Source organism: Humulus lupulus, chromosome 1 (genome assembly GCF_963169125.1).
Source record: "Humulus lupulus chromosome 1, drHumLupu1.1, whole genome shotgun sequence".
Classification (NCBI taxonomy): domain Eukaryota; kingdom Viridiplantae; phylum Streptophyta; class Magnoliopsida; order Rosales; family Cannabaceae; genus Humulus; species Humulus lupulus.
The window spans coordinates 115,088,335-115,115,561 of NC_084793.1; the positions used below are offsets into that span (position 1 = coordinate 115,088,335).

The 27,227-nt window shown below is 40.1% G+C and overlaps 2 protein-coding genes across 7 annotated transcripts; one reads left to right on the top strand and one right to left on the bottom strand.

Moving 5' to 3' along the window:
- The first annotated feature begins 468 nt into the window (after positions 1-468).
- On the top strand, positions 469-2,910 carry LOC133820020 (uncharacterized). The gene is made up of 3 exons (XM_062253420.1): positions 469-708; positions 1,600-2,310; positions 2,419-2,910. The coding sequence occupies exons 1-3, from the start codon at positions 469-471 to the stop codon at positions 2,908-2,910; spliced, it is 1,443 nt and encodes a 480-aa protein (XP_062109404.1).
- Positions 2,911-4,096: 1,186 nt separating this feature from the next.
- LOC133797067 (uncharacterized) lies at positions 4,097-27,227 on the bottom strand. 6 transcript variants are annotated; one of them, XM_062234862.1, is made up of 6 exons: positions 26,800-27,227; positions 25,626-25,721; positions 24,939-25,064; positions 7,560-15,372; positions 5,083-7,473; positions 4,097-4,964 (listed from the first exon to the last, which is right to left on the bottom strand). In XM_062234862.1, the coding sequence occupies exons 5-6, from the start codon at positions 6,772-6,774 to the stop codon at positions 4,569-4,571; spliced, it is 2,088 nt and encodes a 695-aa protein (XP_062090846.1). In that variant the 5' UTR covers positions 6,775-7,473; positions 7,560-15,372; positions 24,939-25,064; positions 25,626-25,721; positions 26,800-27,227; the 3' UTR covers positions 4,097-4,568. The 6 variants fall into 6 exon arrangements, 4 of the variants coding, with proteins under 4 accessions (XP_062090846.1, XP_062090845.1, XP_062090854.1 ...); XM_062234861.1 differs by having other exon boundaries at positions 5,083-7,481; XM_062234870.1 differs by having other exon boundaries at positions 5,083-5,993; positions 6,099-15,372.

Here is a 27,227-nt window from a genome sequence, read left to right on the forward strand (position 1 = left end):
GTGCACTACCCACATAACGACCCTATGGTGTTGATGGTTCAGTTGGCCAATATGCGGGTGCATCGGGTTCTGGTGGACAATGGCAGCTCAGTGGATATCCTGTATCGCCCCGCCTTGGAAAAGATGGGGTTGGGCATCCGCCACTTGAAGCCCTACCAATCTTCCCTATATGGATTCATGGGGGACTCGATACAACCCCTAGGGATGATCGAATTGGCACTAACCATGGGGGAGCAACCCCGACAGACTACAGTCATGGCAAACTTCGTCGTTGTGGATTGTGTGTCAGCTTTCAATGCGGTATTGGGGAGACCGTCCCTGAGAGAATTGAAAGCGATAACTTCCATATATCACTTGGTCGTCAAGTTCCCAACTCCTGGAGGAGTAGCTAGTATGAAAGGGGAACAGAGAGAAGCGAGGGAGTGCTACAACACCTCCCTCCGCGCATCCATGAAACCACGGGAACTGATGGCCATGGTGATACACGAAGCACCACGTACACCCACAGTACGCCCCCAGGAGCTAGACCCCAGAACCGTGGAGGAATCAGGGGCGGAACCTGTGGAAGAAATAAAGGAGGTTGAAGTAATGGAGGAACCGTTGAGAAAATTGAAGGTAGGAAAAAGTCTTCAAAATGACGTGAAGGAGAGACTGATAAGGTTTTTGAAGGATAACCTAGAAGTATTCGCATGGAGTTACGAAGATATGGTGGGAATAGATCCTAGTGTCATGTGCCACCATTTGAATATCTCCACTAAGGCAAGGACTGTTAGGCAGAAAAGACGAGCACTGGACCCGGAGAGGTACGCGGCCTTGAAGGAGGGAGTAGACAAGCTGAAGGCCAATGGGTTCATTCGCGAGTCATTTTACCCAGTATGGGTATCGAATCCGGTGCTGGTCCCAAAACCGAATGGAAAATGGAGGACCTGCGTGGACTTCTCAAACCTGAATAAGGCTTGTCCAAAGGATAGTTTCCCACTCCCGAGGATAGATCAGCTGGTGGATGCGACGGCTGGGCATGAATTACTTAGCTTCATGGATGCCTACTCCGGGTACAACCAGATTCCTATGAACCCAGGTGATGAAGAGCATACGTCATTTATAACGGATAGAGAACTCTACTGTTACAAGGTGATGCCCTTCGGGTTAAAGAACGCGGATGCTACCTACCAAAGGTTGGTCAACAAGATGTTCGCTAACCAGATAGGGAGGAACATGGAGGTATATGTTGACGATATGCTGGTGAAGACCCGTAATGCCGCAGAGCTCAACAAGGACCTAGAGGAGATGTTTGACACACTCAGGAAATATCGAATGAAGCTGAATCCAATCAAATGCACTTTCGGTGTATCCTCGGGGAAGTTCTTGGGGTTCATGGTCAACTCCAGAGGCATCGAGGCTAATCCTGATAAGACAAAGGCTCTAATAGAGATGAGCCCACCCAAGAGTAAGAAGGAGGTGCAATGCCTAACGGGAAGGGTGGCGGCCCTTAATAGATTCATCTCGAGGTCGACTGACAAGTGCCTCCCCTTCTTCAACATCCTAAAAGGGAGCAAAAAGTTTGCTTGGGATGAAGAGTGTGAATAAGCATTTATCAAGCTGAAGGAGCACTTGGGGAAGCCATCCCTGTTGGAAAAACCTGAAAAGGGTGAAAAGCTATACTTGTACTTGGCAGTGTCCGAACATGCCGTAAGCGCGACTTTGGTTAAAGGGGAGAAGAAGCATCAACGACCTGTGTACTATATCAGCAAGCGGCTGGTGGACGCAGAGAATCGATACCCTGAGATTGAGAAGTTGGCATATGCATTAGTGGTGGCTTCAAGGAAGTTGAGAACCTACTTCCATGTCCATGCAATTGAAGTTCTCACTAATAGTCCCCTGAGACAGGTCCTGCATAAGCCTGATACCTCGGGAAGACTGGTGAAATGGTCGATCGAGTTGAGTCAATTCGATATCGTTTATACCCCGAGAGCTTCAATCAATGGACAAGTTCTCGCAGACTTCATAGTGGAGTTCACTAGTCAGCCAAATGGAGGAAGAAGTGAAGAAGAGGGGCAGTCAGTTGCAGAAGAGGAGACAAGGAGTTTTGAGGGATGGAGCCTGCACGTGGATGGGGCATCCAACGAAGGAGGATCTAGAGCAGGCATCGTGATGACTGGACCCAAAGGACTCAGGATGTACTGCGCAATACAGTTTAGATTCGAAGCCTCGAACAATGAGGCAGAATACGAAGCACTTCTGGCAGGACTACGATTGGCTCAGGGGCTGAAGGTAACACATCTACACATCTTTAGTGATTCACAGTTGCTGGTATTCCAGGTGAAAGGGGAGTACCAAGCGAGGGGACCCAAGATGGCTGCATACTTGGAAAGAGTATGAAGCTATTTGGAGCAATTGGTGGAATATAGCATAGAGCAGATCCTGAGAGAGAAGAATACCCATGCTGATGCCCTTGCGAAGCTGGCTTCCACTAGAGATGGAGATACCCTCGAGTCAGTGCCTGTAGAATACTTACCAAGGCCAAGCATTACTAATCCAGACGTTCACATGGTCAACGCCCCGAAGGAGTCATGGGCTAGCCCGATTATAGACTATCTGAAGGATGGAGTGGTGCCAACAGACAAGAGGGAGGCTAGGAGACTAGTTTACAAGGCAGCCCGATACACCTTGGTAGATGGGGTCCTATACAAGAGGGGGTTTTCTGTGCCACTCTTGCGGTGTGTTGATGAGGAAGAAGCTATGAAGGTGCAGTATGAAATACATGAGGGTGAATGTGGCAACCATGCAAGTGGACCATCCACGGCTCGGAAAGCCATGAGGCAAGGGTACTACTGGCCTTCCATGGAGAGAGATGCTAATGATTTCGCAAGGAAATGTGACAAATGCCAAAGGCATGCGAACTACCCCTGAAAACCCCCGAATGACTTGACCAGCATGACCAGCCCTTGGCCCTTCGCTGTCTGGGGGATAGACCTGATTGACGCCCTCCCCCCAGGGAGAGGTGGTGCGAAGTACGCGGTGGTGGCTGTAGATTACTTCACCAAGTGGGTCGAAGCAGAACCTCTAGTGAAGATAACAGCCAAGCATATCACTACCTTTGTCAACAAATTCATTATCTGTAGGTTCGGAGTGCCCTACAAGATTATTTCTGACAACGGCACTCAATTTGAAGGGGGAACGTTCGAGGAATACTGTAGGGAAAGGGGCATAAGGAGTAGCTTCTCGGCCGTCGTGCATCCACAGGCCAATGGGCAGGTGGAGGCCATTAACAAAGTCCTAAAGAGAAACTTAAAAACAAAACTAGAGAAGATGAAGGGTGCTTGGGTCGAGGAGTTACCGAACGTGCTTTGGGCCTACAGAACCACTCCACGCACTACCACTGGAGAGACCCCTTTCTCCTTAGCATATGGATGTGAGGCTGTCCTCCCGATTGAGATAAAGGTTAACTTGCACAGGATACAGGCATACGAGGACCAGGTCAACCATTTGGCAATGGCCGAAAGCTTGGACATGCTGGAAGAGAGAAGGGAAAAGGCGCAAATGAGGGTGGCGGTATACCAGCAGCGGGCAGCCAGGTATTACAACTCGAGGGTGCGAGAGAGGACGTTCAGAATAGGCAACTTGGTATTAAGAAAAGTACTCCCCAACACGCGAGACCCGAGGGCGGGGGTACTTGGGGCGAACTGGGAAAGGTCGTACCAAGTCGCTCAGTACATACCACCAAACACCTATAAGCTGGCGCGCATGGACGACACCATCATACCTCGAGCGTGGAATGTGGAACACCTTAGGATGTACTACCAGTAAGACTTCCACTCCCAGCGCAAGCAGTAGCTGTGTTTAGTTTGTTGCAGGTTATGCTATCTTAGTAGACGAGAATCAAAGAGGTTACCTAGATAACCTCCAAAGTAGATGTAAGCCTTTTATCTATTTATATATCGTTGTAATCTGACTGCTATGAATGAAACTATTCACCACTTCGTATGTTACTTACTTCTTTATGCGAGCATCAACTAAAGTCCCCGCCAAGATAAATCTCACCAGGTACTTGGGGGGTAGGACAACACGAGTTTAAAAAATAAAAATAAATAAATCTCTTATATTCAAAAGGATTAGCTACCCTTATGAATATCAAGGGAACAGTTTAAAAGGATGACCTCTAACTAAAGGCCGACACCCCAAGAGGTGAGGCCGTAAGGAGGGAATCACCCGATAAGTCTAGATCGGCCATTAAGCCGACTAGCCAAAAAGGGTCTTACAAGGGACCCTTGAAAAAATAGTACTATGTATAACGACGAGAATGACACTTCTCGCAAAAAAGTAACAAGCGCGCGCAAAGAATGTAAAAGGACCCCAACAGCCCAACGGGTTAACGTGTCCTTACAAGTATAATCAAGGTGCACCAGAAAGATTATCGCCATCAGATCAAGGAAAAATATGTAATCCACAAACAATAGTAATAAGAGGGACTTACCAGAGCCCCTTAACTTTGATAAAAAAAAAAAAAAAGAAGAAATGGTGCGAGGGATTACATAACAAAAACATACATAGACTGAGTACAAAGGAACCTACAAATCTCCATCTCGACCCTTCCACTCAGAAATCTTCTCGACGGCATAGTCCCCAAAAGGAGATAGGTCAACGGTGGGGTTAGTCCTCCAAACAGCATGCAACGTTTTCTCGATTATGCGATTCTCAACGTTCACAAGCTCAGCCTCGAGCGCAGTGATCCTCCCGTTTAGAGTTTGGATGGAAGCCTCTAGCTGAATGTTGGTATGGGAGGTTGATGCAGCCCGGGCCAAGGCGGCATCCCTCTGGCACACTGCCTTAGCCAGTTGACTTGACAAGGCATCCTTTGCAGTCTCGGCCACCGATAGGTTCCCCAGTGCCTCCTCAAGCTCGTGTTGCAACCGTTGGGCCAATGAAGAGTGGGAGGCGAGCAGCCGATGGCTCAAGATGGAAGCCTGAGTGAGGGCGAGGATATGAAACAAAGCCTCAAGGGTCAGATGATATACCAGAAATAATATAAAAAGTATATATATGACCATCATAAATGAATAAACCAAGTATCACGACAAATACCTGTAGGGAGGCTCGCATATAGGCGTTCTCTAGCTCAGCCTCGGGGACATTGTGCAGCATCCCCCATTCACCCTTGGGAAAGTTTCCCAGATGATGGCTCATGGCTTCCCCATACTGGCTCGCCAGAGGATGATCTTCAGGAATAGAAACATGAGATGGGTCGGGGGAGGCGCGAGTGCCTGCCGAGGCTCGCTTTGGCAGGGATGGGGACCGAGAAGGCCCTGACCCATCTGCAGTTGTGCGGGGAGCAGAAGAGTGCGGAGTCGTTTCCTTGGGTAAAGAGGCGCCTGTGGATGCCTGCCTGGGATACCTCCCCGGGGGTAAAGGAGCCCCATCAAAAGGAGGAATGACAAAATTCCTTCTAGGCACGGAGGGGCAAGGGACAGGGGCATTGAAGGAAAACTCGCCGCCAGGCATCGACGGCGACATTCGAGAGGTAGCACCGCCAGTATGACCGTCATCGGCTACACCCTTAGCCCTGCCAACAACGGAGTACAAGCAAGAATAGTTCTCAAACACCACGGTCTCCCCAACGTCCATATGGTCACCCGGGGGGTTGACATAATCCCTATCGGCTACTTCATCATAATTTCTTTCATCGTGACCATATACCCACGGACTCCCAAGTACAGGTGCCGCTGGGGGTTGATCCACAGATTCAGGTGATGTAGGGTGTCGACCCGCAGGGACGGGTGACGCGGGGTCAGGTGACACGGGGCGTGGATCCTCAGATTCAGAGGAAATGGAGCATAGGGTAACTTTCTGGTCCGGGGTCAGCAACCCGTACAAGCAGAGATTGCTCTCTGTGAAAAGGGCGCTGGCTTGTTTGCATCCTTTCGACAGGGCCAGGATTTGTATTACTCGGTCATGAGCCGACCGTTTCAAGTTGGGACAAACAACCCCTAAGAGACCTGCCATCAAAAGAAAAGAAATAACTACAGTTAGAAAAGCTATAAAAAAAGAGAGAAGTCGAGTAATAAGAGAAACCTCTGATATATGGGATAGAATAGCCTTACGTGGGGTGTTAAAGCTAGAGTGTCGGGTCTGCCCGCTATAAGTAAAGAAGTAGTCTGACTTCCACGACCCCCTATTGGAAATGGAGCCCTCCACGAGGGAACTCCCTTTAAGGGTCACGGCTTTCTGGAGGATGTAGAACCCGGGGGCTGATGTATTCTCCCTCAAGGTGAAGAAGTAATGAACCTCGCTTATCGAAGGCCCCCTAGAGTACACCTGACGGTACAACACATATAAGCAGCTAAGCATCACCCAGGAGTTGGGGGACAATTGTAGTGGCGCCAATTCAAAGTAGTCCAACACTTTAATGAAGAAAGGGTGAAGTGGAAAAGCTCCACCAGATCGGATTATGGAATCGCTGAAGGCCACGAACCCTTTTGGTAGTGCGGACGCACGTTCCTTGTGCTCTGGTATAATGAACTTGAGATTCAGTGCTAACTTATGAGCTTTTAGCATGTTGCCCAGTTTCTTTAGGGTAAGTGTGGACCTGCCGGTTTCTTCGGAAGTGTCCAAGGCTCTCTTCGACATCTCAGGTACCTGGATAAAGATAGGCAGTTTATGAGCAATAGACTTTCTGAGGGTCCTGGAAGATCCCCCACATGTCCTATGTCTACCAGCGCTTTGCTTGACCCTAGGGCGCAAGACCTGGGATAGGAGAGGAAGCACAGGCGGAACCATGGAAAGGAACTCTGGTTCAACCAATTCACATCTACCGCCTTCGAAGGAGGAATCCCTATGATCGGGAGACTCGTCACGACAAAAGGAAAAAGGCTCAGGGGGCAAGTTTTCTTCTAGGCAAGCAATTTCAGAAAGGCAATCCTAGAGGATTGATTGTAGCTGGGAAATGTATGTCGCTTGCTGGGGGGAGAGACCAAAACCCGTGTCCCTGGGGTGAGATTCTAGCTCCCTCTCCAGGCCGCACGCTTTATGTCTGAGGTAGGACAGTCTCCAGAGGTATAGCGCCTGCACACCCCCGCGGTTAGAGGGTCTACGTACGTCGACCCCTGAGTCGGAGGATGACAACTCAATAAATTCAACATTGGACGAACCTTCGGGACATCGCCTAGACGCCATGGACCAGCTAAGACTCGAGGGCGTGTACGCATAAGGGTGACCCTATATCTACAACATGAGTGTGAGGGGTATAAGAAAAGGGCCTGTGTATGGGTACTGGAAAGGCTATATGAAAAGAATGACAAACTCTGAAGAATGAGTGTCGTGCAACCATTAATTCTACCCTCACGTAATCAATGTAAAACAAAAGGAAGAAGAGAGGAAGGAGGCATACCTGTGGGAATATGAAGCTGAAGGGGTGCAAGGATAGACTTGCATAGGAGCAGGGGCAAGACCGTAGGAGCAAGAGAATGCCCAGCGTCACTGCAAAGCTAAAAACAAAATTTAATAAAAAAATAAAGAAAGAAAGAAGAAAGGAAGATGAATAGCGAAAATAAAAGAAAGGTTACCTCAAGAATGCTTTGGAGGTGGATAGAACCCTTGAACTCTTGAAAGTGAATTGGAGGGAATGCCACTAGGCTAGGCAAGTCTTGGTGTGGAGAAATGGCTTCAAGCCTTGGGGTATTTATAAGGAAAGTCAAGGCCCCCTAGCCATTGGATCTATATCCCTATGAATGGTGGAGATCAAGAGTATGGGTAACCTTGGGATCCGCAATTGAGAATGATTAGCCTTTATGCAATCTTAGGAATTTTCATGGATCCCCCAAGGGTTAGGTGGTTGTTGTGTTTCTTTGGACACTATAAAGAAACACAACTCCAAGTCTCACTTCGTATTTCTTCGAGCGACGTTGGGAAACCCTCCAAGGCTAAGTCCCCCAAGGATTGGCCATACATGTCGGGCAAGAGAAAAAGAGAGAGTCTACAAACACACTTAAAAGTGTACTTATAGACTCGAGGGGAAGTGTAAATGTGGGAATTTTTCCCTTGTGAATTCCATTCACAAGTGAAGCTCTACACTACGAGACATCCTAAAAGCTACTTATTGCCCGCACAAGGGGACAAGGACGTCGCACGGTGTTGAGGGAATTGGGCTAAGAGGGCCACCCTCGCTATTCGAGGGCCCTCGACCGCTTGCCAATCCAAGCGCCACCCTCGCTATGCGAGGGTCCCCTCAAGCATCGGGCCTTGCCTTGCCTGCACACGGGAGAAGAAGGTCAGCCTCGCTATGCGAGACACCCTCGCTGTGCGAGGGTGTGGCCTTGTTGCGGCGCCCGTGCCCCGAGCCTCGCCACACCTACACCCGGGGGGAAGAGGGGCAGCCTCGCTATGCGAGAGACCCTCGCTATGCGAGGATGCGGCCTCGTTGCACTGCCCGTGTCTTCAGCCTCGCTATGCGAGGGTGTGGCCTCGTTGCCCCGCCCGTGTCCTCAGCCTCGCCTCCACGTGACCTACATAGGCCAGCCTCGACTCCTAGCGCCTCGGCTTCTCATGACACAGATAGGTTGAAGCCTCCTTGACATTGGCACGAGGGGCACTTAGAGACACTTAATGGGTGTGCCAAGCAAACATTGGGCATCAAACGGGGATTGATGAGGACGACTGGGTACAGGACACGTGTATTGACACAGGGCGTACGGTTGTGAAGAGAACAGAGGCACGACCCTGTCATCTGCATCTGAGGAGTAGTGGCAGTACGGACCTGTACGAAGAGTAGTGGTACCACTTGAACACCCCCGATCATACGCCAGAGTCGACAGTACTATGTCCTAGGCCACGACTCTGGCATTATCAGGGTAGACACCACTACGCCCTGAGCCACTACACTATCAGAGTACCCGTGTACATCCCTATCCCCTGGGACTTGTTTGTATCAGGGGCCAATAAAGCCCCCCAATAAATAGGCTCCAACCCCTCAGGTTAAGGGGTTGGAAAACTGATTGTATGAAAGAGACTTAAGAAATATATGATCTTTGTTTTATTGTTGCTCTGGTTTTTTCTGTTGATTCAAGTTCTTTCCATCTGATTCAAAGCTTTCTGTAGTATAGAAATCTAAGTTTTCTAACCTTTAATCGTTGACGAGTTCTTACCGTCAACAGATCATAACACGAAGACTTATTCTATCTAACTTCCTTACCTCATAAATTAAGAATTTCTTTAGGGAAGATGCAATAAGCTGAGACTTGGTCCAGAAGTGTGTGTATCCTGTGAGGACCATATAATCGATGGGAGATCTCGGACAAGCTAACTTTATTTATTTATTTGAATAGAGGTTGTTGCTATGTTTATTTTAAGAATATATTGTTTTTTTTTTTACTAGGATCCCATTTTGTCGAAATTTCTTTTACATTTAATAAATATGGCGACATCTACTGTTTATTTATATATTTTATTTTGAATAGTTTTTATATAAGAAAAAGTTAGGGTGTTACACGACTTCAATCTCACAAAAAGGGCACAAGTTAGAATCAATTTGAACTTGGCAATTATCCCGAGTAAGCAGGTGACCATTGACCGATTGCCACAAAATAAACTTGTGCTTTAAAACAGAAAGATTACACCAAACAACATTAGCAAAGCTAACCTTTTCCCGCTGCAGCATCTGGTTATATAGAATACTCAGATTGAATTTCCCTTTTGAAACTGAAGCCTCCAAATCAGCTAAAGACAGATAATATCTCAGCTTAACTAATTTGCTCCAATACCAGCTCACATCAATCTTTAAACTATACTCCCAAAATTCTAACCTTTGAGGTCTAGATCATCTATCCATTTAACCCACAGCAGGTCTTGTTTAGAAGTAATCGCCCAAACATATTTAGCTAACAGAACTTTATTCCATTTAGAACCTTCCTTTAATCCAATACCTCCTAGGATTTTCAGTAAACAAACTCGGTCCCAAGATGTGAAGTGGAGTTTGCTTTGATTTCCTTTCTCACCCCATAAAAAATTCCTACACAGCCGATCAATTTCATGGATAACACTTTGGGGGAGAAGGAAAATGCTCATCCAATAAGTCTGGATGCCTAACAAAATAGAATGAATCAATTAAGCTATTCTTGCAAACGATAGATGACGACTAGACCAAGTATGAAGGTGAATGTGAATCTTTTTAATAATCAAGCCACAGTCATCAGCCTTCCATTTAGTAGGCCGAAGAGGGACACCCAGATATTTTAAGGGAAAAGAACCCTCCTCAATGTTGACACAGTCCAAGATACTTTTCTTATCCTCAAAGATTACTCCACCAAAATATATATGAGATTTAGTCAAGTTGGTTGAAAGACCAGAGGCTTGACTAAAATTTTTAAATCCATCATGGAGGATTTAGACAGACCGAAGATACCCTTTGCAAAATATTATGAGATCATCCGCAAAGCACAGGTTAACTAGTTTCAGCCATTTACAAAAAGGATGAAACTTGAAATCCTTGTTGTGAGAGGCTTGAATAAGAATTCTAGTAAGATATTCCATGACTAAAACAAACAATAAGAAGGAGATAGTGTAACTGCCCAAAATTTGTTAATAAGGCTTAAGGGCCTTGATTAGTGTGCCAGGAGGGCATAATTGGTATTTATGTGAATAAATGATTAAATGCATGATTTTATGGCATGCATGATTAAATGAGTATATAGATATGATTAGATGCATGTTTATGAGTATTGAATATGCATGTGGGCCCTGTTTTGTCCTTAAGGGCATGTTCGTAATTTTGGCTCGTTGATGGCATAAATGTAAATATTTGTGATAAATTGTTAAGACCACATTATTATGTGGATATGTTTGCAGCTTGTGGCTTGAGGCGATACTGGTGAGCGGTTTAGCGAAAAATTCATGGTGGGGATTTATACCCGGCTTGGGAGAGCCTGGGGGTATTTCTGAGAACTTAGGAGATGTATTGGAGATTATTAGGCATTGGGGAAAATAATTGGTGAATATTTAGATGACGGGAATTAAGCGGTAATTATTAGGGACACTTGAGGAATCAGCGGGAATTGGGAGTAATGACCAAAATGCTCTTTGAATGTTTTAAGATTTAGATTTTAATGGGAGGGCAATGTGGTCATTTAGTCAAAAAGGGATAAGTCATAGTCTGCTTTTAGACTTAGTGGAAGTGGTAGAAAAAGCTAGAAGTTAAAGGAAAGAAGGAAAGAAGAAAAAAAAAATAGAGCACCTAAGTTATCTCTCTCTCTCTCCCACATAGTTTGCCTATGCTTCACCATTTTCTTGAGGATCTTGGAGCTGGAAACTAAGGGAAAAGGCTAAGCAAGGTCTTGGGGGCTTTGGTTCTTGGAAGTTGTTGAGAAGCTAACTGGAAATAACAGCTAATTAAGGTAAGGATTAAGGGTTTTAATTGAATTTTCCTGGGTGTGGTTATTGATTGAAACTAAGGGCTTGAACTTGGGATTTGAGGAGCTAAAGTTTGGAAGAGCATCTAAGACAACCTAGGGTCGAATTCACCCAGCTAAGGTAACCAATTCTAACTTTGAAGTTCTGGGTTTCTAGTTTTCTATGGTGTTCTTGAGTTCTTAAGCTCAAGAGTGATTTTTGTGTTTGATAATGTTTTGGTTGAGCTTTTGATGTTGATGGGTGGCCTTGGTTGAGTTAGTGGGTTGTAAGGTCAATTTTGAGGTTGGGTAAGTTTTGGAGTGGTTTGGTAGAGTTTTGGCTCGAGGAAAGTTTGAAGGAAAAACCCAGAAAGTGGGTTGTGCTAGTTGTAGCGCTAGCAGTAAGGCGCTACAGCGCTACACTTCGTGTTCTGGGGGAATTTTGCTCTGATTGTAGTGGTATAGAGCCCACTTTGTGGCGCTGTAGCGCTACCCTGTTTCCAGAAGTGGGTTTTTGGGTTATTTTTTAGGGTTTTCGCCTGGGAGCTCGGGGTTTTATTCCACCACCCCGTTTGGTGGAATTAGAGCTTCCCGAGGGCTCGGGATTTGTCCCGATGTTAGGTTTAAGAATTGAGTTAATGATGGTTCTATTTTATGGCTATGACTAGGTGTATGCTAGGGCTCGGACAGGGTCCTTCTTGAAGGTTGATTTCACTAGTCAAAGTTATTGGAATCAAAGGTAAGAAAACTGCACATGTTTATGTGGATAGGGTGGGACTAAGTGTTCCCTATATTTGTATACACTGTTATATGATTGTCATAAACCATGTGAATATCTTGGGACTAAGAGCTCCCTATATTGGTATGAATGTCATGAGATGGTATTATGCCATGAGGACATGTGATAAACGACCTAAGAGTGTCGGAATCAATATTTGCGCACAGGGCGCGGCTAAGCCACTGGTAGCTGAGGATAGCTTATTTATCACTGACTCTAGTCGCTCTAGTCATCTCCTCTGCCAACTCTCTCAATATTTGTGCTGCGCAAAACAACTGTCCCAGGCCCCTCCGGCTCAACGTGTCCGCCACTACATTGGCTTTCCCTGAGTGGTAAAGAATATCATAATCATAGTCCTTTTACCAACTCTAGCCAACGCCTCTGCCTCATATTCAAGTCCTTCTGGGTAAAGAAGTACTTCAAACTCTTATGCTTGGTGTATATCTCACACTTTTCCCCATACAAGTAATGTCGCCAAACTTTCAGTGCGAATACCACTGCTGCCAACTCTAGGTCATGGGTAGGGTACCACTGCTCATACTCCTTCAGCTGCCATGACGCATAAGCAATAACCTTCTCATTTTACATCAACACGCATCCCAAACCCAACCTCGATGCGTCACAATATACCACAAACTTCCCTTCCTCCGAAGGAAGACTCAACACTGGAGCAGTAATTAGTCGTCGCTTCAATTCCTAGAAACTATTCTCACACTTATCTGACCAGGTGAACTTCAGATTCTTCCGTGTCAATTCTGTCATCGCTGCAGCAATCTTTGAGAACCATTCCACGAACCGTCGGTAATATCCCGCTAATCTAAGGAAGCATCTAACCCCTGAGGAATTCCTTGGCCTCGACCAATCTCTCACTGCCTCTATCTTAGCTGGATCCACCTTAATCCCATCTTCACCAACAATATGTCCAAGGAATGTCACTTCTGGTAACCAAAACTCACACTTCTTAAACTTGGGATACAACCGATGCTCTCTCAATCTCTACAAGACTTGTCAAATATGTTGTTCACGCTCTGCCTCTAAACTGGAGTAAACCAAGATGTCATCGATGAAGACAATCACAAACTTATCCAAGAAGTCCTTGAACACCCTGTTCATCAAATCCATGAATGATGCTGGGGCATTGGTCAAACCAAATGACATGACCAAGAACTCATAATGCCCATACCTCGTTCGGAAGGTCATCTTCGGTATATCCTCATCCTTGATCCTCAGCTGGTGATAACCAGATCAAAGATCAATCTTCGAGAATATTGTCTTTCCCTGCAAGTGATCGAATAGGTCATCGATCCTTGGTAAGGGGTATTTGTTCTTAATGATCAACTTGTTCAACTCCCTGTAGTCTATGCACATTCTCAGAGTCCCGTCCTTCTTCTTCACAAACAAAACCATAGCACCCCATGGCGAGAAACTAGGCCAAATAAATCTCAAATCAAGAAGCTCTTGTAACTGTATCTTCAATTCTTTCAGTTCCGCCTGAGCCATCCTATATGGTGCCCTCAACACTGGATCTGTACTCGGCGCTAACTCAATAATGAACTAAATCTCCCTGTGTAGCGGCAGTCCTGGTAAATCCTCAAGAAACACATCTAAGAACTCGCGCACCAATCTGGTCTCTCCCGACCCTGCTGGCATAACCTTGGTGGTATCTACCACACTAGCTAGAAAACCTAAACAACCTCCCTGGAATAAGTCCCTAGCCCTCAATGATGATATCATGGGTATGCGGGATCCATGCACAACACCCACTAAAACAAAGGGATCCTCTCCCTTAGGCTCAAAAGTCACCATCTTCTTCCTGTAGTCTGTAGTAGCCCCATATCTGACCAGCCAATCCATCCCCAAGATCATATCAAAATCATCTATACCTAACTCGATCAAATCTACTGATAGTTCCCTACTATCTTCCATCACTGGCAGTGCTCTAATCCATCTCCTAGAAACTATCAGTTCCCCTATAGGCAGTATAGTCCAAAACCTCGCAGTATAATACTCACTAGGTCTACACAATCTATCAATCACTTTACTATAAATAAATGAATGTGTAGCACCAGAGTCAATCAATACAATATAAGAGGAGCTAGCGCTAGAAAGTTGACATGTCACTACCGAGGGACTAGCCTCGGCCTCCGCCTGCATCAAGGTGAACACTCGAGCTGGAGTCAAGTTGTCCACTTTCCCTGGTTCCTCCTTCTTCGTTGTTGGGTAGTCTTTCTTGGGTGTCCCACTACCCTGCACAAATAGCAAGCCTTTGCCCAACATTTGCCCAAATGGCGCTTTTTGCACCTCATGCATTCTGGGTAACTCCTCCATGTCTCATCGCCTCCCTGACGGCCACCGTGAGCACCTCGACCACTCTTATCAGGACCAGCAGTGGTCGAAATGTCAGGGGTCCTCCTCTTTAAATCACTGGGGCCTCTGCCCCTACCAAATTCTATGAATGGAGGCACTGCCCTGCGAACATCCTGTCTCGCAGTGTTCTCCCTCCAGATCATGTTTTCTGCCTCTTTAGGTCATAGCATTGAGCCCTCGAATAAACCGATTATGTCTGGCCGCATCTGAAGGCACCAAGTCTGATGCAAACTTTTCCATCCTATCAAACTTCAGGGCATACTCTATAACTGTCATGCTGCCCTGTACTATCCCTATGAATTCATTTACCTTTGTTGCCCTGATGGAAACATTTTAATACTTCTGGTTGAATAGATCTCTGAACCCATCCCAACTCAAGGTAGAAATATTCCTGGTCTGTGATGCCACCTCCCACCAAATACAAGCATCCTCTCTAAGCATATAGGTTGCACAGGCCACCCTGGCATTACCTTTCACCCTTATGAAATCCAGGATAGAAGTGATCATACTCATCCACTATTCAGCCTTCAGTGGATCTGGTCCTCCCTCAAAGGTTGGAGGATGTTGTCTTCTGAACCGCTCATAAAGTGGCTCCCACCTGTTCCCAACCTCAGGTGGGTGTACTATGGGTACAACAGGTGGAAAAATAGGTGCATCACTCCCTAACGAAGCCTACTGTCTCAAGAGGCAAATCTGTACTTCTTGACTCTGTAACCGGCCTTGCATATCTGCAAGTATCTGCTGCCAGTTCTCAGGGACTAGTAGAGGGTTTTGGCCCTGCTCATCATGTCTAGCCCCAGACCCTGTGCCGGCTAGTCGTATAGATCGCCTTGGATGCATATCCAAGTTTATCTGCAATCAATGAATCATCGGTCAGGCAATGATGACAGGTTAACAATCTTTCCATAGTCCACCATTGAAACTCAACCAGCATCATGCAATCAAGATATAAGCAAGCATTCAAATATTCACTCACATGCAGCAACAATGTTAATAAGCACGCCTCATTATAATCACACAGTAGTCAAGGGTCATGCCCTATCAGTATCTCATGCTCACTATTACTCATGCAATAAAGCATTTATATTCCATTCAGACATTTAGGCATACAATCACATATATAAAATCACCTTAACTTTTCCTCCAAAATTCAAAACTTCCCCTTATGCTTCTTGAGAGTAGAAAATGTGATATAGAGAGTGAGCAGGAGTTGAGAGTTCTAAGTGATTTTTGGCAAAGTTTAGAATCTTACAGAGTATACCCCTTTAACCCCTAAAAAGACTATAATACCCTTTTAAGCTTATTAATTCCCTAAGTATCTCTAGGGGTATAATGGTCATTCCACTCCCGGTTCCCGCTAATTCCACAAGTGTTCCTAATGTTTACCAATTAATCCCATTATGTCAAATTAATTACCACAAACTTATTCAATATCTAATAAATTCCAAAATATTCTCTAAATTCCCAAAAATACCCCTAGGCTCCCTCGGAGCTGGTATCGAACCTTGCTGTGAATATTTTGCTAATCTGCTCACTAGGACCGTCTCGAGCCATATACTGCAAATATATCCACATAATAATGTGGTCTCAACAGTTTATCACATATAATCACATTTATGCCCTCAATGGGCCAAAATTACAAATATGCCCTTATAAGCTATAAAGGGCCCACATGCATTTCTAATACTCGTAAACATGCTTATCACATATTCATATAATCATATTAATCATGCATGCCACATAGTCACACATTTAACCATTTAAACACATATATGAACCAATTATGCCTTCTCGACACGCTAACTAAGGCACTAAACCCTATTAGCAATTTTGAGTCGTTACATTTGGAGTGAAAGTACACAACATCTTATTTTGGTATCACTCAAGTACCTACGTTTCTCTTAAGGTAAAAGTATGTTTCATTTATGTTTTGATATGGTTTTTAATACCCACTATTAAGTCCACCCCCTAATGTTAAATTCGCTCATGTGGCACATATTTATGTTTTCATGTCAATTATAAGTAATGCCTAGGGCACAAAAATTATAAGATAAATGATAGAAATTTGTTATAGGTCAAAATGATTAGTAGTGATTTGGCCCTCCTCCCTCCCAAAAAAAAAAGAACCTACGTTCACTTGAGTAATTTCTGTAAAACCCTAAATTGACTATCTTAAATAAACAATATATTTTATGACTCAAAAGTGTTTTTTTGACAAGTTTGAAGCAGTTGCCCCGACAGGTTTATGATATGTTGCGAAAACTTGTTTTTTCCATTTTTGTTTTCTTAATTCTTAATTCTCTAAAAATCATAATATATGTTTATGGAATTTTTTGACTTGAAATTTCATCCATATATGTTGATATTTACTGAGAAAATATTATTTTATTTATAAGAAGATTTTTCTTTAAATAAAATATACTTTTCATTTTTTACACTTTGAGACTTTTTGTCAACTTATTAAATAATATTTTGTGATATTTCTTAATGAAAAATTTCGTGGTAATGACTGGCTGTGAAAAGAAAGATTCAAAAAAATGTTGTTTCCTTTTTTGAAAAAGAAACTGTGTAATAAAGAATTTTTTTTTTTTTAAATTAAATTGTGAAATTTGCTTGTGATTCTTTCCTTTGGCAATTCGAAAATACAAGGATATTTCCAGCTGAAAATATTATTTTTATTTATAGAAATATTTTCTTTAAATAAAATATATGTTTCCTTGTTTGGAAAAGAATACTTTTTGGTGAAATAAAATAATCTTTCTGACATATTTTATTTTTTGCATCTCTGAACGAATTACTACATAATTTGATTTAATTTGGGAAAGTTCCTTGTCTCGCAATGAATCTAGTAGTTTTAATTGTCCAGATACATTCAAGTTGTCAAGAAATTTCCTAATCTGTCGAGTCAAAATCTAACAGACAGGCAGAATTTTCTATGTAAAGAATTTGTATGATTCTTTAATTGATTTTTGCAGATTTCATGGACTATTTTGAAAGACCATTTCAGCAATAAATAAAGGACCAAGCAGCCACAAATCCTTAGCTCTTTCACTTCTCATTTTTTATTATCATTTGTATTTTTGAGAGAGTTATTTTTGTGAGATTAAGAGTGGATACCTTAATCTAGTATCTCAGAGCTGTGTAGCTTCCTTTTGTATTCTATTTCGTACAGAAATAGGTGTCATCCATTGATAACGAGTTCAAAAATCTTCGGGAGAAGATTTTGCTAAGACTTTCTTCAGGAGGAAGAAAGCATTCATCAACCTTTGAAGGGAGTTTAAGAGCATCGGTGTCTCATCAAGAAACTAGATTTTTAAAGGGTGTACAAAAGCTTGTGTAATAAGAATAGAGGGAGTCTATCTATGTATAAGTCAATTGTTATTTTGTACTTTGTGATACCTTACTAGTCAGTTTCATCTCCAAGCGTGGCCCCGTGGACTAGGTTTTCTGAACCACGTAAACAACCTCTGGTGTTGATTTTTTTTATACTCATTTTTTTTATTTCTATAATAATCCGTTCAAACAACTAGCTTAGTCGTTAGATCAGATTCAGATTTTCTCAAAATAACTTAATCACTATTATGCAATATATTAAGTTGTTTAATTTAATCACTTGATTAACACTAAAATACTAAATCTCAATTTCTATCAGAGCGGATCACTAAACTCTTAGTGAGATTTTGTGGTTTTCCGTTTGTTTTGTTTCTTGTGAAGTTAGAAGGTGGATCTATAACTCTCCCTCCATTTCTAAATGATACAAACTATCCACACTAGAATGTAAGGATGAAAGCTTTTATTAAATCCCTTGATGAAAGGGCTTGGAGATCAATATTGAACGGTTGGACACCATCTGTCGAGACAGATTCAAAATCCGGTAAGTCACAGGTCAAATCTGAACTTGAATGGTCCAATGAAGAAGATAAATTATCAATTTATAATAATAAAGCTTTACATGCAAATCTTAATTGTGTTGGTGAGAGTTATTTAAAATTGATTTAATCTTGTGAGTTTGCCAAAGATGGTTGGGAAATCCTTCAAACTCAATTTGAAGGAACCGCTGATGTTAAGTGATCTAGGCTTGTAATATTGACCGTAAGATTTGAAAACATTCACATGTCTGAAAAAGAAACCCTCAAAGAGTTTTATGAACAATTGTATGACATTGCTAATGAATATTTTGGTTTAGGAGAAAGGTTGTCTGACTCTGTTTTGGTTAGGAAAATTGTTAGATCTCTTCTTAACAGGTTTCAATCCAAGATCACAGCCATTGAGGAGGTAAAGAACCTTGACACCTTGAAAGATGAGAATTTGATGGGATCTCTTCGAACTTTTGAACTTAATCAAAAGATCCGGCAACAAGAGAAACCAATTGATGCGAAGGAGAAATCAATTTCCTTGAAATCTTCCAAAGAGAAAATAGAAAGCTCAGATGAGGAAGATGATGATGAAATGATCTTGTTATCAAAAAACTTTAAGAAGTTTATGAAAAAGATTGGTTACAAGAAAAACATGTCTAAATCCTCCAAAGGTAATAATTTTTCCAAACCTTTTGAATCTACCAATAAAAATGGTATTCAATGTAGGGAGTATGAAGGTTTTAGACATATTCAATCTGAATGTGCCAATACCTTGAAGAAAAATAAGAAGATCATGGCAGCCACTTGGAGTGACCAGGACTCTGAAAGTAGTGACGTGGAAAAAAATTCTAATCTGGCCTTAACTTCTGTTTTTTCTTATTTACCTCTTTCTGTGCAGGTGAATGAGAACCTTGTTTGTTTAAATAATATTATTTCAACAGATGAGGGTTCCCATGGTGATTCGAATGAATCTGATATGGATGAGGATTCCTTGAAATAATCATACAAAAACATGTAAGATCAATGGTTGAAAGTGTGTTCGGAGAATCATTTAATGGAAAACAATAACAAAGTTCTCAAGAAGAGAAATGAAGAACTTGATTCTCTTGTTAAAAACTATGAAGTTGATATTATTGCTAAAGATTCTGAAATCAAATGTTTGTCTAATGAAGTTGATCAAATTGTGAAAAGTGTCAAAAGGCTTAATCATAGATCTATGGTTTTGGATGATGTTTTGCTTGCAGGTCAAAAAGTTTGTGATTTTTCTAGGTTACGATCAAATGGATCTAAACCTAAAGGAAAAATAATTTTTATTTATGGAAATATTCCTGTTGTTTCGACGATTGGCCCTTCTGTAGGAACAACTCAGTTTCATGTGGCCTCATGTTCTCAATCTGTCACAACACATGAGAAACAAACCAGAAATTTTCAGAATAAAAAAACTGGTCATTTTATTCCAATTTGCTATTTCTGTGGAGTCAAAGGTCATATATGACCTAAATGTTTTACCTTGATGAATTTTCTCCAAAATAATTATTTTAATCATCATGGTAATTTGAGACAAATGCCATTGAAGAAAATGGCACCACCTAAGAAAGTTTGAGTGAATAAAAATGAATTCAAATGTCTTGATTCATTTACTTGTCTTAGAACATGTGCTTTTAACTCTTGGTATTTTGATAGTGGTTGTTCTAGGCATATAACAGATAACAAAAGCATATTCACTGCCTTCAAGAATTTGAGAAAGGGGAAAGTTACATTTGGAGATTGTAAGTCTTGTAAGGTACTTGGTAGTGACACTCTAAATTCTGAGGGACTACCAAAGTTGCAAGATGTTCTTTTGGTTGATGAACTTAAAACTAATTTAATTAGTATAAGTCAAATTTGTGACAAGGACTTGTTTGTAAATTTTGCTCATGATAATTGTTTTGTGCTTGACGAAGATGGAAATTATGTGTTGAAGGGTTATAAATCTGTTGATAATTGTTACACATTATCTCAATGACACACTTGCCACACAAACACAAGGAGTGATACTAATTTATGTCACGAAAAACAGGGTCATGTGGATTTTGAAAATTTGAGAAAAATTGACAGTGTGGATCAAGTTCATGGATTGCCAAAATTGGGTAAACATTCTTCTGGTAAGTGTGAACCATGTCAGTTAGGAAAACATTTGAAAATTTCTCATAAAATATATGTTTGTGTTGATGGTGTGTCTCGATGCACTAGGAAATTTGTTCAAAATAAGACTTTGGTCTTAGAATATGTTGAGATTGCCAAACAAATTGCATATATTTTCATAAAATCCCTATATGCGATCAAGTTTGATTCCCTCAGGAAATTCTTGGGGGTTTGTATAAATTTTTGTTTTTGTTTTTGTCATATCCTTGACATTGTGTTGCTCAAAAGTTGTCTTGTTCTTGTCCAAATTGAGAAAATTGTAAACATTAGTTTTTAATATTATTTTAGTACTTGGTTAGTTTTTTTAGTTAATATATCATGCTTAGTGGTCTCGAAAAATAGATAGGTCTATCCATTTAATATATTTATGAATCAATATGTGTATGTGGTGTGTGAGTATATAACATTTTTAATCTTGTCTCAGGCTCCATCTTAAGAATAGAGCTACCTGCATTGGTGTGTGAAAGCCATCCATTAGTAAGTTGGAACTATGTAACTAAATTTATGTAGAAGACACTCTTCCATGTGAAAAGGGCTACCATCGGTGCAGTGTGAAAGGGTCTAAGATGGTTACTTCATGCAACTTGAGAAAAAGGCTAAAATTTGCCACCAAAGGGCAATGTCCCATGCTTTCACATGCACGCACAAATGCTTGAGACTGATTTTAGTGGTAAAACAAATATATTAAAATGCATATAGATCATTTGATTCACTTGAAATATTTCATGGGTTAGGACTAACTATTTTTCTTGAGACAAATAAAAGCATGATATGTTAAATAGATTTACTAAACATTGTAGTAAAATTTTGTTAAAATGAACTAATGTTTGGTTTTTTCTCAATGTATAGGTCATGAAAGATTTTTTGGGCACAAAAGGATATTTCATAATTTTTATATTTATATATTTACCTTTGTGCTATTATAAAAAAAACAAAAAAAAAAGGTTTATCGTTTGTGTGAAAAGTGAAAATATTGAGAATTTCTTTTGTGCATTGAAGATCATATTCTTAGACAAGAAAAAGTTTTCATTTTTTGTGGTGTTTTGGTTGGTACCCATTTTTTTCTTCCACTTCATTTTCTCTTTTTCTTCTTATTTCTTTGTTTCGTTTGTCTTCTAACTTATGTGCTGACAACCATGGTGATGAACTATGATGGAAGTGTGTTTGGCCCCTGATGGTGTTCCTTTGACTCAATTGATAGACAAAAAGGGGGAGAAGAATTATTTAGGAGGAGTATAAAAAGTTTCATGTTTTTGTGCTAATTGATCGAGTTTGAAACAAGTTTTTTTTTATTAGGTGCACTATTTTTTTGTTATATCTTGCGCAGGGGGAGTTTTGAGTAAACTCTATGCTTCAACTAATGCGTGATTTTCCCAAACAACTACTTAAGGATAAAATAAGATATTTTTGTCTAAAAAGATGCCAAAGGGGAAGATTGTAAAATCCTAAATTGGCTTTCTTAAATAGACAATATATTTTATGATATTCCTCAATAGAAAAATAAAATGGAACGAAATTACCGATCAATATTTTCTGGCTGAGTTGCGGACAAAGTCGCTCTCTTTAAGACGTTTCGCGGCTCTGCCCTAAGTGTGCATAGCAGTCTATCAACCACGTCGTCCCCAAGATAAAACAGCCTCTGTACGATTCCTCCCTGCACCGAGAAGATCGTTCTTGTACACCCTTATAAAAATACTTTGAGAAAATTCGTAGAACCAAGAAAGAACAAAAAGAACTCCCCCTTTTTTTTCAAAATTGTTCGATCTAACTTATACGCAGAAGAAAATCCCCAAAACGTCTAAAAACGTTTTTCCATTAAATTAGAGGAGGATATAAACAGCTAAAAAACGTTTATCTTCATTTAATCAAAATAAAAACCATTTTTTGTTTTATTAAAATGAACGTTTTAAACTTAATTTAATTAATAAAATGATAAATGTTTAAATACCTTTGTTGAAAAAATTAAAACTTAAAAAATACGACACCACTCAGCTCGGTCGGACGGACGGCGGCAGTGCGCGCGCGCGTGTGTGGTGGTCAAGTGTGTGAGTCCTCACCCATGCGCACAAAACTGGGTACCCCTTGGGGCACACCCCAAGACATAGCATTTGCAATTTATATACACTCCAAGAAGAGTGTTTCAATTCCATGTGGGACTTTTCACATATCACACAGAACTCTATTGTTTCAATTTTTTTAATAATTCATAAAAAGTTCCAACATTTTATAACACAAAATTATTTTTTGACAAGTTTGAAGCAGTTGTCCCGACAGGTTTATGATCTGTCGCGATAACTTGTTTTTTTCCAGATTTATTTTCTTAAGTCTTAATTCTCTAGAAATCATCATATCTGTTTATGAAAAAAAAAATTGAGTTGAAATTTCGTCCATATATGTTGATATTCACTGAGAAAATATTATTTTATTTATAAGAAAATTTTTCTTTAAATAAAATATATTTTTTCTTTTTTACACTTTGAGACTTTTTGTCAACTAATTAAAGAATATTTTGTGATATTTTTTATTGACAAATTTCGTGGTAATGGTTGGCTGTGAAAAAAAATAAAAAAATATAGTTTCTTTTTATAAATAAGGAAACTTTTTGTAACAAAGAAAAGTTTTTTAAAGAATTAAATTGTGAAATTTGCTTGCAATTCTTTCATTTGGCAATTAGATCATACAAGGATCTTTCCAGCTGAAAATATTTTTTTTTTATAGAAATATTTTCTTTAAATAAAATATATCTTTCCATGTTTGGAAAAATAGACTTTTTGGTGAAATAAAATAATCTTTCTGACATTTTTTATTTTGTGCATCTTTGAATGAATTACTACATGATTTGATTTATTTTGGGAAAGTTCCTTATCCCACAATGAATCTGGTTGTTTTAATTGTCCAGGTACATTCAAGTTGTCTAGACAATTTCCTAATTTTTCGAGATAGAATCTAGGAGACATGCAGAATTTTCTATTTAAAGAATTTGTATGATTCTTTAATTAATTTTTGAAGATTTCGTGGACTGCTTTTAAAGACTATTTCAGCTATCACTACTACAAAATGGAATTTCCCGACAGATTTTAACTGTCGCTATTGAGCAACGACGACAGTCGACTAACTGTCGTATTTGCCTATGCCGGCGTAGGGGTAGATACGTCGACATTTATTAGGTGTCATCGTTGCTAGCTACGCCGACAGTTATTAGGTGTCATCGTTGCTGGCTATGCTAACAGTTATTAGGTGTCGTCGTTGCTGCCTACGCCCACAGTTATTAGGTGTCGCCGTTGCTAGCTACGCCAACAGTTATTAGGTTTCGTCGTTGCTGACTACACCAACAATTATTAAATGTCGTCATTGCTAGCAACGCCGACAGTTATTAGGTGTCGTAATTGGTTATCTATGGTGGCATTTTTAGCTGTCGCAAAGTTTCTACACCAGAAGACCGCTACTACAAAAGAGGTTTTTTAAGACTCGCGAGGCGCGAGTCCTCTATTTGAGAGCCTTAAAGAGCGAGTTTTTTAGATCCTTGAAAATTATTATTTAAATGAAAGATTTCTTTTTATAAAAATCTGAAAACTTATAGATTAAAATAACAAAACTTATAAATTCAATGAGATAGTTACAAAACTTATACTCAATGAGATGTCATATAGTATCCAAGATTTATTATACATTTAATCAATACCAAGAAAGAAACAAATATTCCTAAATTATTGAACAATATAGCCCAAAGTATGATCAATCCGAACAAATGTATCCTTAGCTTCCTTGCAAATAAAAAAGATGAATACATTGAGGCGTGGCGTGGACACCACAACAATATTAGTCCATTAAGGCATTTTCACTGATACCAGATTTACATTACAAGAAAAGAACCCAATAAATACCTGAAAAACAATTAAATCTACTAAGCAAGCTTAAGAACAGTAAGGTCAAAGACTTCTTAAAATATTAATTAGGACAAACAAACCCAATACGCACATTCAAAGCCTAATCATTGCAGAAAGGAAACCATAAATAAAATAAAAAAAGCAAAAATCTGCCAATATAACACTCATATTTATAGTATACACTCAAGAGCCCAGAAATCATAACTAAGGGGAGAATACACTATAGAAATATTCATTCTTTTGTAATTATTACATAGAGCAAAGCAGGACAGAGAGTTCTCCTATAAACTTTTATACTTTCAGTACATGCAAAACAATGACAAAATGAAAAAAAAAATTATATATATATTCATATCATATGCCTTATGCATGTTCTAAGAGAGTATTGTGGCAGAGGTTTAATTAATAACTTAGCAATAGAAAAGACAAAAATCATTTGTGAGTTACAAAGCAAAAATTTATATATTAAAAACAGAGCTTTTAAAAGTACCTTCTTAGTTGCACAATCCTTTGATAAATTTAGAAGCTCTCCGTCAAGGCAATGTCTCAGGATGAGCACTCTGGATAATGACTTCAGGAGCCATCCAATATAGAGTACCCTTGATAGACTTGGCACCTGAAATTGTTGTTTACAATAATCAAAATCTCTTTGTTTAAGGACAAGAATAGTAGAATAATTATTGAGGGCTTTCCATTTTCAACTGTAATTTCAAATAAGTGCAAAAACATCTGATTATCTAACTCAATGCAATATAAAGGTCTCTCCTCTTAGCCATCTCAGACAAAATTAAACTAAAAAAAGACTCTCTAGCCATCTCAGACCAAAATAAACTAAAAAACGATTCTCCACAAAATAATGATATGATCCATAATTTTTATTTAATCTATAATCTAAAAAAAACAGTCATTGCTTGTCTAAAATCTGCTCTAAACAATATACAAAAAAGGTATCACAAAGGCACAATTGAACACCAACTCAGTTGAACATCAATGGTTATAGGTAACTAAAACACACATCATATATAATAATTTCTCAGCAAGCAGTAGCAAGACAAAACAAATGCTCTTGCACACAATCCAGGAATGAAGAAGCATGCGGCTTACTACTTGTGCATACAACACATGGTAAGTACATATATGGATAGAATGAAAATGAGATTGTAATATGATAATATACCTTGTTGATGATAAGGTTAGCCTGAGAAATATCAAGAGCAGTTGAATGATGAGTCCATTAAGATGGCATCTATTTTGCTAGTCCAAAATCAAATAACTGAAAAACAATGAAGATACACCAAAATTAACAAAAGAGAAGGTATGTTAAGACAATGAAAAAAGACATAATATTTCACAACCTCATAAGCCAACACCATTTTCTTCTGTACTATTGATTTCTTAAAAACCCAAAGACAACTATAATATTACCAAACAAAGGAAAACTAAATCAATCATGATTGATCAGTAGACATTTTCTAAAACACCATTTCAGGGATTCAAACAAAAAAAATAAAAAATACAACTACCATTTTTTACTGCAGAAATTTAGAGACTCCAAAAACCAAAAAACCACTACAGCTGCCCTTTGTTAATTCTTAAACCAAATAGACCGTGAACAAGAAGGAAAACAAAAAAAGAGATCAAGTGCAGCAATATCATCCAGGGGTACATGACTGTCATTATATTTAAACAAATTTTAGTAGTAGAATAATATGCCATGCATATTAGAGAATTTTTCTCTTGAAATAATGGTAACTTGATTTAAATCTTTTCATTTCAGATTTTTATTGCCATGTACCAGAACAGTTTTAAACAAAGTTGATTGCCATGTTGAAAACTATTTTCCAAGAAAGAAAAGTTGTCTACCTAAATGAGTTGTCAAGTTTCATGAGCATAGTAATATGATATATGAATAATACAAGAAAAAGCTAAACTAGACAACATATTAATTATATATATACATACATATATATTCATTTGAGTACATTAACATATGAAGACACACATTAATCCTCTCATGAAAAGCTAAGCCTAAGACACATCATATCACACAAAGACATCGGCAGTCAAAAGATCTATCCCAAAATCCAATTCTATAAAAAAAATACATAAGAATTTTAAAAGAAAGAAAAAACTCCTTTTCGTAAATATACAAACAGATAGTGTGTATAGTGGAAAAAGAACATTACAACTAATATCTCAAACATATATTCATATATCTATATATATATATATATATATATATATATCATCTAATAATAACAAACCTAAAAGATTCACAAAAGCAATCATTCACTCTTCAACTAAAGAAAAATGCAAAAATATATGAATAAAATAAGTTGATAATCTCATACCCATTTCAGATTTAAGCCAGCCAAAACGTCGATTCCAATTCCGACCACAGTTGAGTCCGATCCTTCAGTGGGTTTTGAAGCCCAAAACATAAGGAGTATGGTGGTGGCGGCTCGGCTAGTGGTAGCTTAGGGTGGCCAAAAAGTACTCGAAAAGCTTTGTAGCACTCCCATTCGTTCGAATTTTGAAGGCCCAATGGGGGACCTTAAGGGGCGCGTACGGCGGCGAGTTCGCAGGGGTCGAAATTTCGGAGGCCGGGGAACACGCCTGTACGACACGTGTAGCTTGTCGGCGACTGGAAAGTGATCGTTCAAGTCTGGCAGATCGGACACGAGAGAGAGAAAGTGAGGTCTGGTGGGGAAGAGATAGATCTGAGAGAGAAAGAGGGTTTGCGTGTTTTTCTTTTCTTTTTCTTTTTTATTTCCTACTT

Bases quoted from the DNA above. Each gene is read 5' to 3' on its own strand.
- LOC133820020 (XM_062253420.1), top strand. From the start codon at position 469: ATGGCCATGGTGATACACGAAGCACCACGTACACCCACAGTACGCCCC. The intron at 709-1,599 runs GTGGGAATAGAT...GCATTTATCAAG, and splicing joins CATGGAGTTACGAAGATATG to CTGAAGGAGCACTTGGGGAA. The intron at 2,311-2,418 runs GTATTCCAGGTG...AGCATAGAGCAG, and splicing joins TTAGTGATTCACAGTTGCTG to ATCCTGAGAGAGAAGAATAC.
- LOC133797067 (XM_062234862.1), bottom strand. From the start codon at position 6,774: ATGGTTCCGCCTGTGCTTCCTCTCCTATCCCAGGTCTTGCGCCCTAGG. The intron at 4,965-5,082 runs GTATTTGTCGTG...GCCCTCACTCAG, and splicing joins ATATGCGAGCCTCCCTACAG to GCTTCCATCTTGAGCCATCG.